This window comes from Panthera onca, chromosome D2 (assembly GCF_046562875.1).
Source record: "Panthera onca isolate mPanOnc1 chromosome D2, mPanOnc1 haplotype 2, whole genome shotgun sequence".
NCBI lineage: Eukaryota > Metazoa > Chordata > Mammalia > Carnivora > Felidae > Panthera > Panthera onca.
In genome coordinates, this window is record NC_138349.1 from 9,620,355 (window position 1) to 9,635,836 (window position 15,482).

Consider the following 15,482-nt stretch of genomic DNA (forward strand, 5'->3'; position numbering starts at 1 on the left):
ACTCTGTAGAGTAATAATCTCAACTCTCTTTAGACAGGCCAGAGTGGGAGGAGAAAGGACAACACGAGCAGTGACATGAACTGAGACAGTGAACGTGAGGTATGTGAAAGTCACAAAGGAACGCAGGTCACTGGGACTAACAGCCCCTATTTGGAAATAGTAAATAAGGTTCCACGGGCAATAGATGTTCCCATTACGAAGGTAGCAAAGGCAGAGGCCAAAATGGGCTTTGAAACGGTAATCTTCTAAATCATGGAAAGTTCTCCACACTTCCCATCCACTCCTTCCCCGTCAACCTCTCGCCGGGCCAACCACACTGCTGACGAAAACTAGTGTGACTGGTACAAGTATTGTAGTTTGAAAGGGAGAAAGAGGCAACGAGCCTCTAAGGGAAGATTTAAGTTTTTGCACCATTTTGGACCCTTCAAATTCCAAATCAACATCTGCAAATGTATTGTCATGTCACCTAGTTTTTACTCACTGGGTACCTTCTCCTCTTCTGGGACCTTTGGAGGGCCCCTCTGGCACAAAGCTTCTGTCACCCGCTCAGTCACTCACTGACCACCTCAGTCTCTCCACGTGTGGTTTTCCACGCTTGATTTGATCATGTACTGTGTATTTCTTTCCGCAGACTCCTTGTGGATGGTCTTCGTCATCTTCCAAGATCCCTGTCGTGGGCATATCATACACCGAAGACACCGGTTTGACCCAAGATCTTACACTACAAGGTCAAAAGCTCCTTCACATGGAAGAACACCTCACTCCTACCCTACAAGTGATTATAACCAGTCTCCACAACTAGTTCCAATGCAAGAATCTGGCATCTGGAAACTATTTTATTTAATAGTCCTTCTTCTAGTAATCTTACTAAGTATATATATAAACGGCAGGGCTTAACATCTCTCAGGGAGGTTACGATCAGGATACTTCTGTACTACTGGTTCTCCAATGTTAAATTTAAATGTATATATAAAGTATTATTTTCCAATTTCTAACATTTGAAATACTATGCTTCCGGGAAATGTTAAAAATAGATTTAATGAAAAGTCAACTAATTTAATAATCTGGAGATAGTACAATTAAGCAAAGAATAGTTTTCAAGACTTCTTCCGAGACAGTAATACCATACTAGTTAAGAGCCCAAACTTTGGTACCAAAATAACTGGATTTTACATCTACTATGACTAAGTGTACTTCCAAACCTGAAAAATGGGAGGCGAGTGTGACTATAACGGCAATAAGAAGGGATCCTTGTTTTGTATCTTGACTGTATTTGGGTCAAAATCCTGGTTATAATATTTTACTATAGTGTTTCAGTATGTTATCACTGGGGAAACGTGAATAAAGGATATCCAAGAACTCTGTATTATTCCTTAACAACTACATGTGAATTTGTAATTATCTCCAAATAGAAAGTTTAATTGGTCTTTTGCAAATGTTGACTTAAACTGTAATTTCAAAACTATCCTATGCAATTACATTTCTTTTCTAACTTCTATGATGAGTGAAATAGACAAAGTCAAACAGACTACAAATTACTTTATTTTAAATTTAGCAATGACCTAACCAGAAGGTGGCACTGTTCCCACATCCCTAGACCACGGTAAGGGACTGTCACTTTAAACGTCATGAAAACGGAATACTAAGGTTTTACCAATCAAAACCGTAAACGCTAACCCCAATTCAGTAATATTTTCAATAAGTCTCAGATGAGATTTGAAAAAGTACAATTTTCATAAATCATTAAAAAATAAACAACATATAAAATAACCAATTTTGGGTCTGCATAACATGGAAGGTGGCAAATGGAAAATACAAAGCCATCTAACTACGTGTATTTTCATCATGTCCTGTGTAGACTGGCAAACCCGTCCAGAGACCAGGAAGATTCTTCCCCAGTCTGGTATGAAGCTGTTCTATCGCTGCACTTTTTAATACAAGTATCTCCTGCCTCACCAACTGTTAACGTTTTCACAAAGGTATGGGAACAACGAAGATTTCTGAACAGCAGCTAGGGTAAAAGAAAAGCTGAGAAAGGAATCTCTTTTTCTGTGAAAGCCACGAAGTTTCGAACTTTCTCATTTTGGGCTTTTTAAAAATAAAAACATGTAAAATCTTTTCAGGGAAAGAAAATTAAATTGCACCAGTTAACAAGAATTACTAAGACAGACTTTCTCCAATTCCATCGCTATTAGATGCTGGATGCAGGAGCAGACACGAACGATTTGTTACCAACAGCGGGTCTGCAAAAAGCAGTCTTTAACGCCCGACAAGCAGTTTCATGAGTACATGTCAACAGCCCGTCTGGGGATCAAAATGCCCTCTGCACCCAGCCTCGCTCAGGCCGGGTCCAGTCTAACCGATAACCACGCGCTGCAAAAGCAGCTTGGACGATTCAAACTATGCTCTGAAGCCAACATATCTAGTACTGCTTTTGAGAACGTGTTTTTCTTTTGTTTGAGGTAAGCAAAATAATCAAGCTCTTTTTTCCAAAAACAATCATTTTTTCTCATGCAACTTTCATTCCAGCTGTGCCTTCCAAAGGCCACCAAATAGTTACTCCGTCCTTAAACATGGAAATTCAAGTCAACTAACCAAACGGATTTTGTACTAGTTCCGGTTGCCTGTTCACATCAGAAACTGAATCAAACCGAACGAGAAGTAAGTTAGAATTTGAAGTTTATTTTCAAATCATTACAGTGTTCATACCAGTTTGACATTATAAAGTAGCAGACGTAAAAGTAAACACTGGGAAGCACATGTATATTCCCATTCTGAAAGAAGACGTGTTCTATATACAGAAAAAAAAAAAATGCAGCAAATATTAAGGTATTCGAAGTAATTTTCTGACAATTCAGATGTGATATATTTACAAGAAAAGTATAAGTTTTAAAATAATTAAATAATTTTCATAGAATTATAAAAGTATTGAGATAAATATTAGGAGACCCTGACAATCACAAGAACATTTTCCTACGCTACTGAATATGAGGGGTAGTTCTATAAAAAGTCCCAAAATAGAGCTAATATTTTACCACTATGAAATATATCAAATTACCAATACCAAAATATGCTAAAATAAACATGCAACGTAGAAGCTGTACCAAAGAAAAAAGCGTGAGGCTCCTGAATATTGCAAACTGTCTACACAAGACTTCTTAGGTATGTTCATGAAAGAGTAACCTTCAAAAGAGCCACTGAAATGGGCATATCATCAGAAAAAGTGACAACTACTTAAAACCTTTCCATTCTACCATTTTCGAATATAGCTGCAAAAAAGGAAACAATCGAAATGTGCCTTTTCAAAATATTAGCTTATGAATAAAAAAAATTGAGTAGCGCACTTGACGCATTTGGATTTTTAAACTGATTCTATGACAATTCCAATGCAATAAATAGTAAACTCTGGACCCCACTGCTGGAGCAGGAAATCTCTCCCTCTCTTTCTCAAACAAGAGTCATCTTAGAAAATGAAAAGGGGAAACAGTGACACGTATGAATTCCAAAACAGAACAGCACAGTAAGATGGCAAAGTATCATAAGAACAGCAGCATGTGAGATTCAAGACTATTATCTTAAAGCAAACGTTTAAGAATCAACCATAAAGACGATACCTCAAACTCGTCTATTATTCAACACTTGAAACTAAGGATTTCTCAGAGCGGTGCTTACACTGATGACGTCCCCGTGATTCAATGTATACTCAAATGTGTGTTTTAAAACACGAATATTGCACAGGTAGTAGAATAAAAGCATTCTGGCATCTCAAACATAAGATGATATCTTGCTTAACACAATAAACTATGCTACTGACAACTAATTTTATCTCAATGTTTAAAACCAATCACATAGGACTTTTGAGGAGCACGTTCATCTGACAACGTTCTCAAGCAAGATGAGAAAACACAGGCACTTGAATGTGATTAGTGACAAAAAGGAGAGGCATGACTAAGGGCAGTTATGTCTTCACATACAAACTCACAGTCTTTCACTGATCCAAATATAGAAAGAAGAACTATTTATAAAAACCTTGATAAGAAAATCAGATCTCCCAGAAATTTCACACCAAGTCATTTTCACCATTTCATAAAGCAATGACTGCTTAAGGTCCTAAGCTTTTTCAAACACATGTCCAAGATACAGTTGTCTGAATTAGTTCCCCTCCCCCAACCCTCGCTAAACGGTCCGGTGATAATCTCTGCGGCAAAACTTGCTACTCACCTCGATAACCAGAGCATCAAAAGTGGTGACCATTTCCAAACTGTCCATGTCGTAGTATAAATTTTACAGCACCACAGACATCATGATTTCAGTTATCTTAGTCTGACCATATTTCATTCAATAATATTAACCAGTAAGAATGTGTAAATATCAAGCATCTAATAGGAAGTCAAAGTAGCATTTTAAAAACAACCAAAATAATTAACAAGCATTTTTAATGTTTTACGTGGTGAAACATTTCAATTGTCAAATTCACTAGGAAAAAAAATACCACGCACACATTTTCATCACCCAAGCGAGAGCACACGAAGCTTCAGACAGTTGATACTGAAACACTTAGGTTTTTTTCTTTCGTTCGTTCACTGTGTTTTGTTTTGTTTTGTTTTGTTTTAAGGAAATTACATTTCGTTTGGCCACTCCCGAGATCCTTGGTTTACCAGCTTATGAAGAGTACATCTAAGAGGCAGTATAATCTATGTATTAAAAACCATTTCACCCTTTATCATCTTTGGCTAGAAGCCTCGTGAGAGGAAACAGGGGCTGGGGAGGCGGAGGGGGGCGGGGGGGGGGGGGGGGGGCGCGTGCTTCGTCTTACACGTCACTGACCGGAAGGCTTGCATCATCCAAGTCCACCGGGTCACAATCTTTATCCTGAGGGCCAGTTTTACTTGGAGGTTTGAGTGGAGCGCGTTCAGTCACTTTGGAAGCTGGTTCTCTTGGAGAGACAGTCTGGACCTTGAAGTTCCCTGGCTTGACCTTGGCAAGAGATTCGTAAAATCCTCGCTTCTCCACGGTAAAGCTTGAGACCAAAGAGTTGCTGCGAGAGGCCGTGCAAAGGGAGGCGGCGGCTGCGGCGCTGGCAGAGCGGAAAGCGTGCTTGGGGTCTGGAGGACAGCTGGGATGCTCCTGGAAAGAGGACAGGCCGTCAGACACAGTCAAACATTAACGACGGAGTTAGTAACTCAGCGTGAGACTTTACTCTCTGAAAAACAAACAAAACACACACACACGGAGCAGAAGCACGAGCCATGCAGCAAACGTGTGCACGTTCCTTCCCAAAGCAATGCATTTTTAGGAGTGAGGTTAAAGCAAGGACAGTCCACAACCATTTCCACTAAGAAACCAGTTCTGTCACCAAAGCTCTGCCACTCGAAGCCTCGGTCGGCCTGCACCGGAATGCGGCGCTGCAGCCGCGGCTGAGCACCGGGTGTGTGAGAGGGCCCTGTGGCGTCGGGTCACGTAAGAGTGTGTTCTAGTCTCTCGATCAACACTAGGGATCGTCCCACGTATTTTAGAAAGATAAAAAAATAAAAATGCAGGATATAAAAATGAAAGGCCCTATTTTTTTAATAAGCAGAACTCACTATTTTTCAAGCCTACGATTCTGTCTGGCAGTCTGACCAACCTTCGTTTTTCTGCCCTGAGTTTCACGGCAGCGGATAATTGTGCCGCCTTTTCACTTCCTCTTAACTGTATTTATTCAGTTTTGAACACGTCCTTGATTCTCATGGCTTGAGAGTTTGATGGCAGCAAAGGGTACATATTTAATCATTCATTAAATCTGTGGCGAAATAATGGTCAGTTGTGACTCTTAATTCCCACTCGCTTCTAACTTAAGATATCCTTAAATAGGACCATTCCAAATGCATTGCCATGTAGTTCCCGGTGTGCTGTGCTCATGTATGACACTCGCGGCCTTGAAAACAAAGCGCCACAAGTTCACAAAACACTCCAGATTCCCACGAGCTGGCTAAATTTCGCCTGAGATTGAAAATGCCATGCAAACTACAGTAATGTGGAGTTTATCCAATGCATAAGCGTGCATGAGTTTGCATAGATTATTAGAACAAGGGTGCGGTGCAGTGGTGTAGCATCAAAAATCTCAAAATACATAAAATACAGAAGTTGAAACTTGTGGCAATTCGGTAAATTAATTTTTAGGACAGCTTAATGCGACTTGTTCAATTAGTAAGGTTCTATTGCTCTTTCATGATTTATCTTTTCTCGTTGTTGTTTAAATATACGTATCCAACCGGATGACCAGAGGGAAATAGTTTGCGTTAGTGTTGACAAAGTCAGTTACGATAACTGCAAAAGGCAGTTTGGTTAACTCAACTTTCTACGATCAGTTGTGAGTAGTGAGTAAGTCCGGGCCCTCTAGTAAGAAGGCACGTTTGCGTGAGAGCCCACATACGTGCTGCATTCACCAGTTCTTGATGTATACCTCTGTATACAAGGATTCGACAGCCTTCTGGCCTGCCGCATCTGGAACACAGTGCAAAGCTAAGATTAGAGTTAACCTATACTGAGGAGAGGGAGGAAAAGAGAAAGTTCTGCCGACAGTCACAGCTAGAGAGTCCACTTCGCCCCCACCACAAAGCACGAAACACAAGTGCCCTTCTCCAAGTTTCCCTGTTTCCCCACAGACAGTGTTTTTGCAGAGAGTCTCATATTTGGCTGCTGAAAAGGTCACATAAAACACAGGCAGTTACAAAATTAACAGGTATGAAAGTGACTTCTAAGATATTCCAGAAAGGATACAAGGAGACTCATTTAAGAAATGAGAAACATGGATTTGTTTTTACCGATCTGTAGTTTATCACTACCAGGAAACTACCAGAAAAATACCAAAAGCGCAGAATATCTGGCATTTACAATGAACCTGTAAAAGGTAATGTAAGGCTTTCATGCTACATGTTAGACTACATTCTGTGGACAGCAGTGATACGTTTCAAGACACTTAAAATGTTTTTTTCTATTCCTCAGTAGAATATTTGTGTTTTCAGATGAAAGCAGTGACCAAAGTGCCCTACAGCCAAATCTTATTCCTATGATGTACCTGAACATGATAAATTAAAAATTAAAAACATTTTTCTTGTTATTTCTGAGAATGTTTAACATTTCAGTTTTACTCTCATATCATCACAGAGACAATTATGATAGTGAAAAGCAGCGGGCTTCTAAATTACTCTACCAGAAAAGGACAACGAGGACACGCAATGGAAAATAGTGACGGAGAACACGAAGCTGTATTTCGGGTTCCAGCTGCTCCATTCAACGGCCTTATGGTGCCAGTAAGCCAAAAACACCTTAACTGAAATTCGAGGCAGTAGAGGAGAAATGGAGACTTTCACCAAACTGTGTTATGCTACAATTTAAGGCGCTTTACAGGATTAGGCCACATCCCGTACTGAGAATTTGTCAAATTGTAACAAATCCAGACCTACTGACAAGTAAGAACTCCTAAAACAAAGCAAGGAAACGTTCATTCTTTAGTTGCCCTGCTTGTGCATTTAAGACAATACAATGCACAGAAAGTTATATATACATAACACTACAAGGAAGCATTAAATTAGAAATGCATTATTTTTTTGCAAGTCCAATTGGTACGAAAGTCAACATGCAAATAAATCTCAATACAGAAAGAAACCAGAAGGATTAGGGGGAGAGGAAGGAAAATAACTCGACAGGATGGGGGGGACCCTAGGGAGTATCACCCCAGAGAACAGGAAACATACAGAAGATGCTGATCGGCCAGGTCCCCGCTGTGCTACAATGGCACCAGAGACTGCTTTAATCCAACTGTGCATCTCTTCAGGGCTATCAGCCTAAGGGAAAGAAAGGACTCATTCAGTCAATTCGCCCCCCAAATCAGCTCCTACATCTACAAATCCAACGTATTCATGTTGGTAAATTGCAGTGTCAACAACAAAATCATTCCAAGGCAATGGTTTCCAAAAACTTTCAGAGTCACTTTTTTAAGTCAGGTTTTGCCAGGTAAGTTATTACAGAGCCGTAAGTTGGGCACTCGATGCTTTAAGATCAGACCCATCAGAAAGTCAGTATGAATACTTCTGGAGAGAAAACGAGAGGAAGAAGTCAAAGACAAAGCTTCTCATTTTGCTCTATCTACTGCTATATCGTCTGACTCTGCTACAAGAGTATTTATGTAACTGCGGAGTTAAAAAGCCATTTGACATAAGTTTATGTATTATTTTTCTAGAGATCATTTCTAGTACTACTGAACTACTACTGAAAGTAGTGTTGGTGGTCATATTCCAAAGTATCATATTCCTTGACAGGACCTTGCTTTCCTACGTGAATTAAAACTTTATTATTAAATCCAACCAAACAAAACCCAAGAGGGGTGTAGAGACACCTCCCTTTACTTCTGTTCAAAACTTTTAAGCTACAGAAGAATACTTGCAAACCAATGATTTTAATAAGGACTTTTAAAAGGAAAAACCCAGAGCAGGCAAAGGTAAAGCAAAAATCTAGAAATCAATCTGGCAAAAGAGGGGGTTTAAAAAGGTTTTATGTTCTGACGGTTATTCTTGATCTAGAAACTTAACCTATAGAAGAAATCCAGGCAAAGTTAAGCACAAAAATGTTCATCCTCACATTGTTTATAATAGTAAATACACAAAACTACAAAAATAATCAGTAACAGAGTAGCAGGGAAAGAGTTTAACTGTGGAGCATTCATATAATAGAGTATGGTGCAGTTCTAAAAAGTTTTTACAGAATTTTTAATGATGTGGAAAAAAATGACTATAATATATTAAATAGAATATAACTGCGTGTGCTTTATATGACCCCACTTGCTATAAAAATATACGCCTTTAAAAAAGGCACTATAATTAGAATGGTTTCCTGAATGTGGGATTCTGTGTGTTTTATAAACTACCCCTTTCTTCATATCTTTCCATATTTTCCAAGTTTTCTGCAATAATTATATGTAGCTTTTATAAGACAAAAACAAATGTTCTTTAAAAAAAAAGAAAAACTTCCAATCTAAATAATACACCAAAAAGAGTATTTTAAACTTAAATACAAGATGCCTATCTACCACTGGTGAGATCTACGGTCTCCTTTTATTGTGGGTATTTTCAGTCCCATTTCTAAAATTACCAAAAATGATGCAGTCAAAATTCTACAATACGTGCAAAAATAATCCAAATTGAAAGTTAGCATCTACGTTAAAACAGCATTTCCCTTCCCATAAATACTACTTAATTCTACTCTACGAATTCATAGTCAAGAGTACCATCTGCTGAACATATGACCTACCGATAATTTTATGTATAACATTTTTTTAAGTTGTGAATTACAGGTGTCATATTTTTCCTTATCCTCATAAGCAGTAAGTTTATTTATGTTCATGTCACCTCTAAAATTATTAATCTCTTGTTAGGAGGATCTATAATCTCCAAAGAAGACTCTCACCTGCACATAGAAAGTTCGAGACGATGTTACAATTTCAAAGAGATTGTCTCTCATCATTATGTCACTGTTAACAAAAACAAACGTCCAATTGCACTTAAATAGCAGTTGTTTGATAGTTTTTCTTTCACTCATTCATCTAGTACCAAATATAGGTCAATAAGAAAATAAACAGAGATAAAATGTTGATGTAATTTAGCAAAACCAAATCATCTTTTCCAATTTATTTTTGCATTAATTTTACATATTTTATATGTTATATATATTTTTAGAAGAGGTTCATAAAAGAAGTTTAAAATCCAAAGTTTTCAGCTGTGAATAAATCAGTTTGCTCAAAGAAACACTGCACAGTTACCACATTTTCTTATAAAGCTCTATTCTGCAGCAACTTCAAAATACTTAAATTACTAATACATCAATCTGTCAAATATGATAGAAGTTGTTCACGTTAAAATTTTTCCTTTCCGTTAATAAGCCTAATTGTTAGTTTTCAAATGAAACAAAAAAATATCTCAATACTTTGAGGATTTTGTAAGTCCTGGCATATCCCAACTAGGAAGAGTTAAAAGTAATGCTACAAATAACCCAGGAAAACATCACCTGTACACACCAACCAAACTGAAGCCCTGCTGAGTACTAGAGTGCTGCGGCAGGCACTAAGTGACAGCGGGTGCTTACTTACCTCTGCTTACATTCCTGGACTTTATGAACCTCTTTAAGTGGTATTACGCGGAGAGGTTCCTTTTCCTGGCAAAAAAACACACGGACACATGATGTATATTCTTAAAGTCCTTTTAAGGATTAGTTGTCTTACTTGGAGATCTCTACGAAGCACATCTGAGACGTAAATCTACCTTCCTGAACCATCCAGCATCAGAACAGCTCAAACACTGAATAACCTTATGCACACTGTGGTCTGAAACACGGAAACTGGCATATAACCCGTAATCACATTATTTCTGGCCTTAATGACAGCGTAGCTTATTAAAAGCCATGAAATCATCAGACTTTCCCCCAGTGGACCCTTCCAGACCCCGTAAGTAGAAGACTTCCTCTTCTGGAATGTTATTTTGAGGTAGAAGGCACCAGAGTAGCAAATACCCAGCTTCTCGGAGTTAAATTTGTCATTTTAGGTATATCACTTTTATATGAATACATTATTTTAACAAGCACAATTTACTGAACTTTTACTAAGTCCAGGACATCCACTAGCTTTTAAGCATGTGAGCTCACTTCAACTTTCTACAACCCCACAGTACACGCACTCCTATCCACCTGAGGAAACGGAGCCTCACACGTTAATTAAGTACCTCACCCCAAGGTCACAAAACTAGACACAAGACACAACTAGTTCCCAATAGCCTGTTTATACTACACGTGCCACGAAATACTATATGCCATATTTCACCGAGTATCACACCGTAAGATTAAAAAGTGCCATTATTTGATGCAGCCCTAAGAAAAAAATTAAAGCATGGCTGAACACTTTAAAAAATCACCAGTCTTTAAGTTTTACAAAATGGTTCATTTTTAAAATAATTTCAGAGTATAGGGGCGCCTGCATGGCTCAGGTGGTTAAGTGTCTGACTTTGGCTCAGGTCATGATCTCACCGTTCGTGGGTTCAAGCCCTGCATCAGGCTCTGTGCTGACAGCTCAGAGCCTGAAGCCGGCTTTGGATTTGGGGTCTTCCTCTCTCTCTGCCCCTCCCCCGCTCATGCTCTGTTTTTCTCTCTCTCAAGAATAAAAAAAAAAAAAAAATTAAAATAATTTCAGACTATAAAAGACTTACAAAAATAGCACAAAGAATTTCTGTACACATCGCACCCCATTTTCCAAGATGTTAAAATTTCACGTTTGTTAAATCATTCTGCTTGTTGTGTTCATGTATGTGACTATGGTATGTGTGTATATATTTTTCCTGAAATGTCTGAAGGCAAATCATAGATATGTGCTTTACTACTAAATATGTCAGTGTATAGTTCCTAAAACAAGGATGTTTCTTTCGTAACTACAGTACAATCACAGAACCCAAAAACTCCACACTGACGCAATCCTGTTATCTAAAAACCATATTCACATCTCATTAATTGCCCAGCAGTATCCTTAACATAAAAAGGAAAGCTACAGATTTGCTGCTCCAGAGTTCAATCTGGAATCAGACCTTGTATTTAGTGGTCCTATCTCTTCGTGTCCTTTATTGTGGAATAGTTCTGCAGGCCTTCCCCCCACCCCCCCTTTCAACCTTTAGAGTTTTCAAGAGTCCAGGCCAGTTGTTTTGTAGAACGTCCCTTAATTTGGCTCTGTATGATGTTGACCATGCTTGGATTCAGGCTATGCAGTTTGGCGGGGAAACCACAGATGCACTTCGTTCTTCTCGGGGCATCATTCTCAGGGAGCGCGTGAGAGGGGTGTGTCCCATTACTAGGGTGTTACACCTCATCTCGTAAGGCCGTGTTTGCAGTCACTAGAAAGTTACCCTTTTCTCCTTTGCCATTATGAAACATCTTGTGGGGAGACACTCGAAGCCTACGGAATACCCACTTTTCCCATCGTTTTGCCCACTAATTTTATCAAGCTTCGAAAATTCTTGCCCGAAACCATCATTACTGTAGTAGCTGCCAAATGGTGATTTGTCTCCAGCCCCATCCATTCATGTATTAGTTGGAATTTTACTCTACGGAAATGCTTTTCTTTCTCCGTTTACTTATTTGGCTTGTTTTATTCTCTGGGTTGTAATCCATTACTATCATTTTTTATTCTGGTGCTCAAACTATATGAGTTTTGGGTACTGGGAGCCCCTTCAAGCTGGTTGTGTCCTTCTGTCACGTCCCCATCATTCACTGAGCCACTTCCTTATCTTCTGTCACAACTGGATCTTCCGGGCCCAGCTCTTCCTGTGCCTGCCCCACCTCTGACATCAGCCATCTCTCCAATGTTCCCGGTTCCTGTTGAAGAAGAGCGTTTATACTTGCTTTTGGGGGAAGAAGACCACTCATCTCTTCACTCCGCCATGGCTTTCTCACAATACATGAGAAGTAATACTCCTGTGAGGTTTTAATGTGTGCTTCTCTAATTACGAGTGATACTGAATATCTTTTATATGTTTAAAGACCACTTTAATTTCTTTATAAAGGAACTGTCTATTCATGTCTTTTCCTCATTTTTCTACTGGATACTTTCCCCTTGGTTTTCTCTCTCTGTAAAATTTGAACCAACCACAAACTTAGACAAAGGTTGAAAACATAGCACAAAGACCTGACTTTCCGGAACCATTTCAGAGTGAGTTGCTGACCTGGCCCCAAGGCCCTTTAGTGTGTATTTCCTGCAAAGACATCCCTTATGTTATCACAACACAACCATCCAAATCAGGAAGGCGTCCCCCAAGTGTCTTTTGTTAAAGCAAAATAATTCAGTTCAGAATCGCTGACTGCATGTACTTGTCATATCTTTCTTTCCTTCAGTCATTCTGTCCCTAACTCCCACAGTCTTGACTCTCCTGAAGGCTCCAAGGCAGTCATTCTGGAGAAAGCCCCTGACTTGGGTGTGTCTGATCCTTCATCAGGATTAGATTCAGGTCAGGCATCTTTGGCAGGAACATCACAGAAATGAGGCAGCAACCTTCTCAAGCTATCCTGTCAGACGGTAAGTAATTTTAATTCATCTCATCACTGATGAAGTCCGCTTTAATCATCTGGTCACCTGTTTAGAGTGGTATCTACAGTGGTATCTTTATCGCTATCAAGTTACCATTTCCCTTTTTGTACTTAATGTGCATTTTGCGGATGGGGACTTTGAAACTATGTGCCCTCTGGTTCCTCATCACACACACGTGTATACTCATGCATCCACCCATTTCTCCCGTGTGGGTTCATGGATTTCCACTTTATTCAAAGGGCAATAATCTGTTACCATCATTACTTATTTTGATGCCTAAAATAATCCCCCAAATTTGGCAAGGGCGGCTGTTTTCAAGTTGGATTCTGGGTCCTTCCGTCATGTCCCTAGCATTCTGTGAGCACTTTGTTTTCCGATACGAGACATTCCAGGCTTATTTTTTATTTATTTCTACTGTTTCAGCTTTGGAGTCTTGCCATTTCTCCAAGAGCCCAGGTTTCTTTCCACGGAAAATGGTGGGGGTTTTTTCCAGTTGCGCGGAGCTAGGAAGTATATTATATGCATATATATGTAAACCCATGAATACGTTTACAGCTCTGTTTAATTCTACACCTACCTGTATATGTTAAGGTACATACTTAACATGTAAGGTACATGCTCACATCGATACATTGAATTCCAACCTAATACAAAAAGTCTTCTCCTTTTCCTTATTTGTTACTCCCTTTTTGGACAGTGAGAAACTAGGCTTCTATGATCCCTAACATATTTACTTATTTTATCAAGTATATATGTAAACATCCTCCCATCTCTGCCACCACCCTCTTCCCAATCTGAATACCCTCTTCCCCCTACTCCATGTTGGGCTAATCCTCCAAGAGGACAGCCTCCTCGTCCTTCTTGGGTTCCTTGCCCACACCCAGGCTACTGTAGCTCCTTGCGCCCCTGTCCCACCACACGAACGCCTACACTGATCTGTCTCACCTAAAAATTTTAGGTCTTAATTGTTTGGGAGAAAAGAGGGCAGAGGGTAAGGAAGAATCCCTCAATTTTTAACGTTCTTTAGGGGTATCAATGTTTTATCCTTGATACATATTACAAATACTTTCTCCAGGTTTTCAGGTATACACTTAAATCCTTCATACCTACTGAAAAAGTTTTTAACTCCTTATCTCTTAGAAAAACAAACTAAAGTAATCACAGATGAAATAATATGTCTAGGACTTACTTCAAAATATAAAGGGGAAGTGGGTGGTGGTACCTAAGAAAACCAGCCATGTGTTGATAAGAGGGGTTCAGAATACTATTCTACCTACCGTATGTTTAAACTTCTAATGATCAGAACGTTTCATAAATGAGCCCGTTTGTACTCTAAACATCAACTTCTATCATTTATCGTTCTTGAGCATATATAGGTACATAAGCAAAAGTAAAGTGACTAAGGTTTTTTTAAAACTTCACATTCGGATTCCACCTCTTCTGAATCACTTTTTGACTCAGAGCCATCAATGTCAATGTTTTTCACTCCATACCATTCTCTGTGTCAAGAGTGAAGGGGATGAAGCATTTCTTAAGAACGTTCTACCGTGTCCCTGAGATTCTCTCGCAAGCTGCCAGCACCCTCTTCTGCGGGTTTTGGTGCCGGTGTTTTCCGATCTTACCCAGAGGTGCTGTGCGCCCGAAGCAAAGACAACTACCCCACAGCTGCTGCCTGACTGCCCCTCCCCCGCAGCTAAGACAGCCGTTCAGAAATGTTACATGTGGGGGGAATGTGTACCTGAGTTATTGATAAAGGTAAGTAATTATAGTATGTTTAAAGTTTCCAGCTGTATCTGAGTTTTCGAAGTGCTTAACACATTCCTAAATACACATGGCATAATCTCCCTGCTTCCTTTGTTAGTTCGGTATTCTCTCATCTCAAATTTTATAGCATAACGTCTACATGCAGGTTTTCAAAATTTAGCAAGTATTTCCGTAATACTTCCTATCTCATAATTACTGTGGGTGACAGGGGGGCATGTCAATTTCTCTGGCACAACTGAACTCCTGAAAAAGGCCAGAACATCGCTGCTGTTCTCTTTATTCCCAGTTCCCGGAACAGTGTGCCAGAGCCACGGAGGGCTCAATGAATGTCTGTTGCATTAATGACTCTCCCCAAGAGTACGATCATTAATTAAAGCAATGAATCAACCTACTAACCAAGCAAACGTGCAGCCTTCTGAGACACCACGTCTGATACTTTTTGAGCCACGTAACTACTACTTCCCGTTGAGGCTCTTCGAATTGGACGTCTGAGAAAGGTCCCTGTGCTAAAATGGCTATTCTTGCTGTGCTATGCCATTTTTTCCTTCATTCAAAAACACTTCTTGATTATCTACCAAGTATCAGGGGCTGTGTTCATAAAAGGGTATAAAAGAGATCT

The 15,482-nt window shown here is 39.4% G+C and overlaps 1 protein-coding gene across 6 annotated transcripts in view; it reads right to left on the minus strand.

The window, feature by feature from the left end:
- Positions 1-4,419: 4,419 nt before the first annotated feature.
- The window catches only part of PLEKHA1 (pleckstrin homology domain containing A1), a 38,580-nt gene continuing 27,517 nt past the window's right edge, over positions 4,420-15,482 (minus strand). For 2 of the 6 annotated variants that reach the window (XM_078434911.2, XM_078434915.2), the window contains exons 8-11: positions 10,127-10,191; positions 9,448-9,511; positions 7,740-7,829; positions 4,420-5,127 (exon numbers count right to left, since the gene is read on the minus strand). In XM_078434911.2, the coding sequence (XP_078291037.1) occupies positions 4,813-5,127; positions 7,740-7,829; positions 9,448-9,511; positions 10,127-10,191 (534 nt within the window). In that variant the 3' untranslated portion in view covers positions 4,420-4,812. Of the gene's footprint in view, positions 5,128-6,415; positions 6,487-7,739; positions 7,830-9,447; positions 9,512-10,126; positions 10,192-15,482 lie in introns of all 6 variants that reach the window. The other 4 variants (XM_078434913.2, XM_078434912.2, XR_013550585.2 and 1 more) reach the window with 4 other exon arrangements.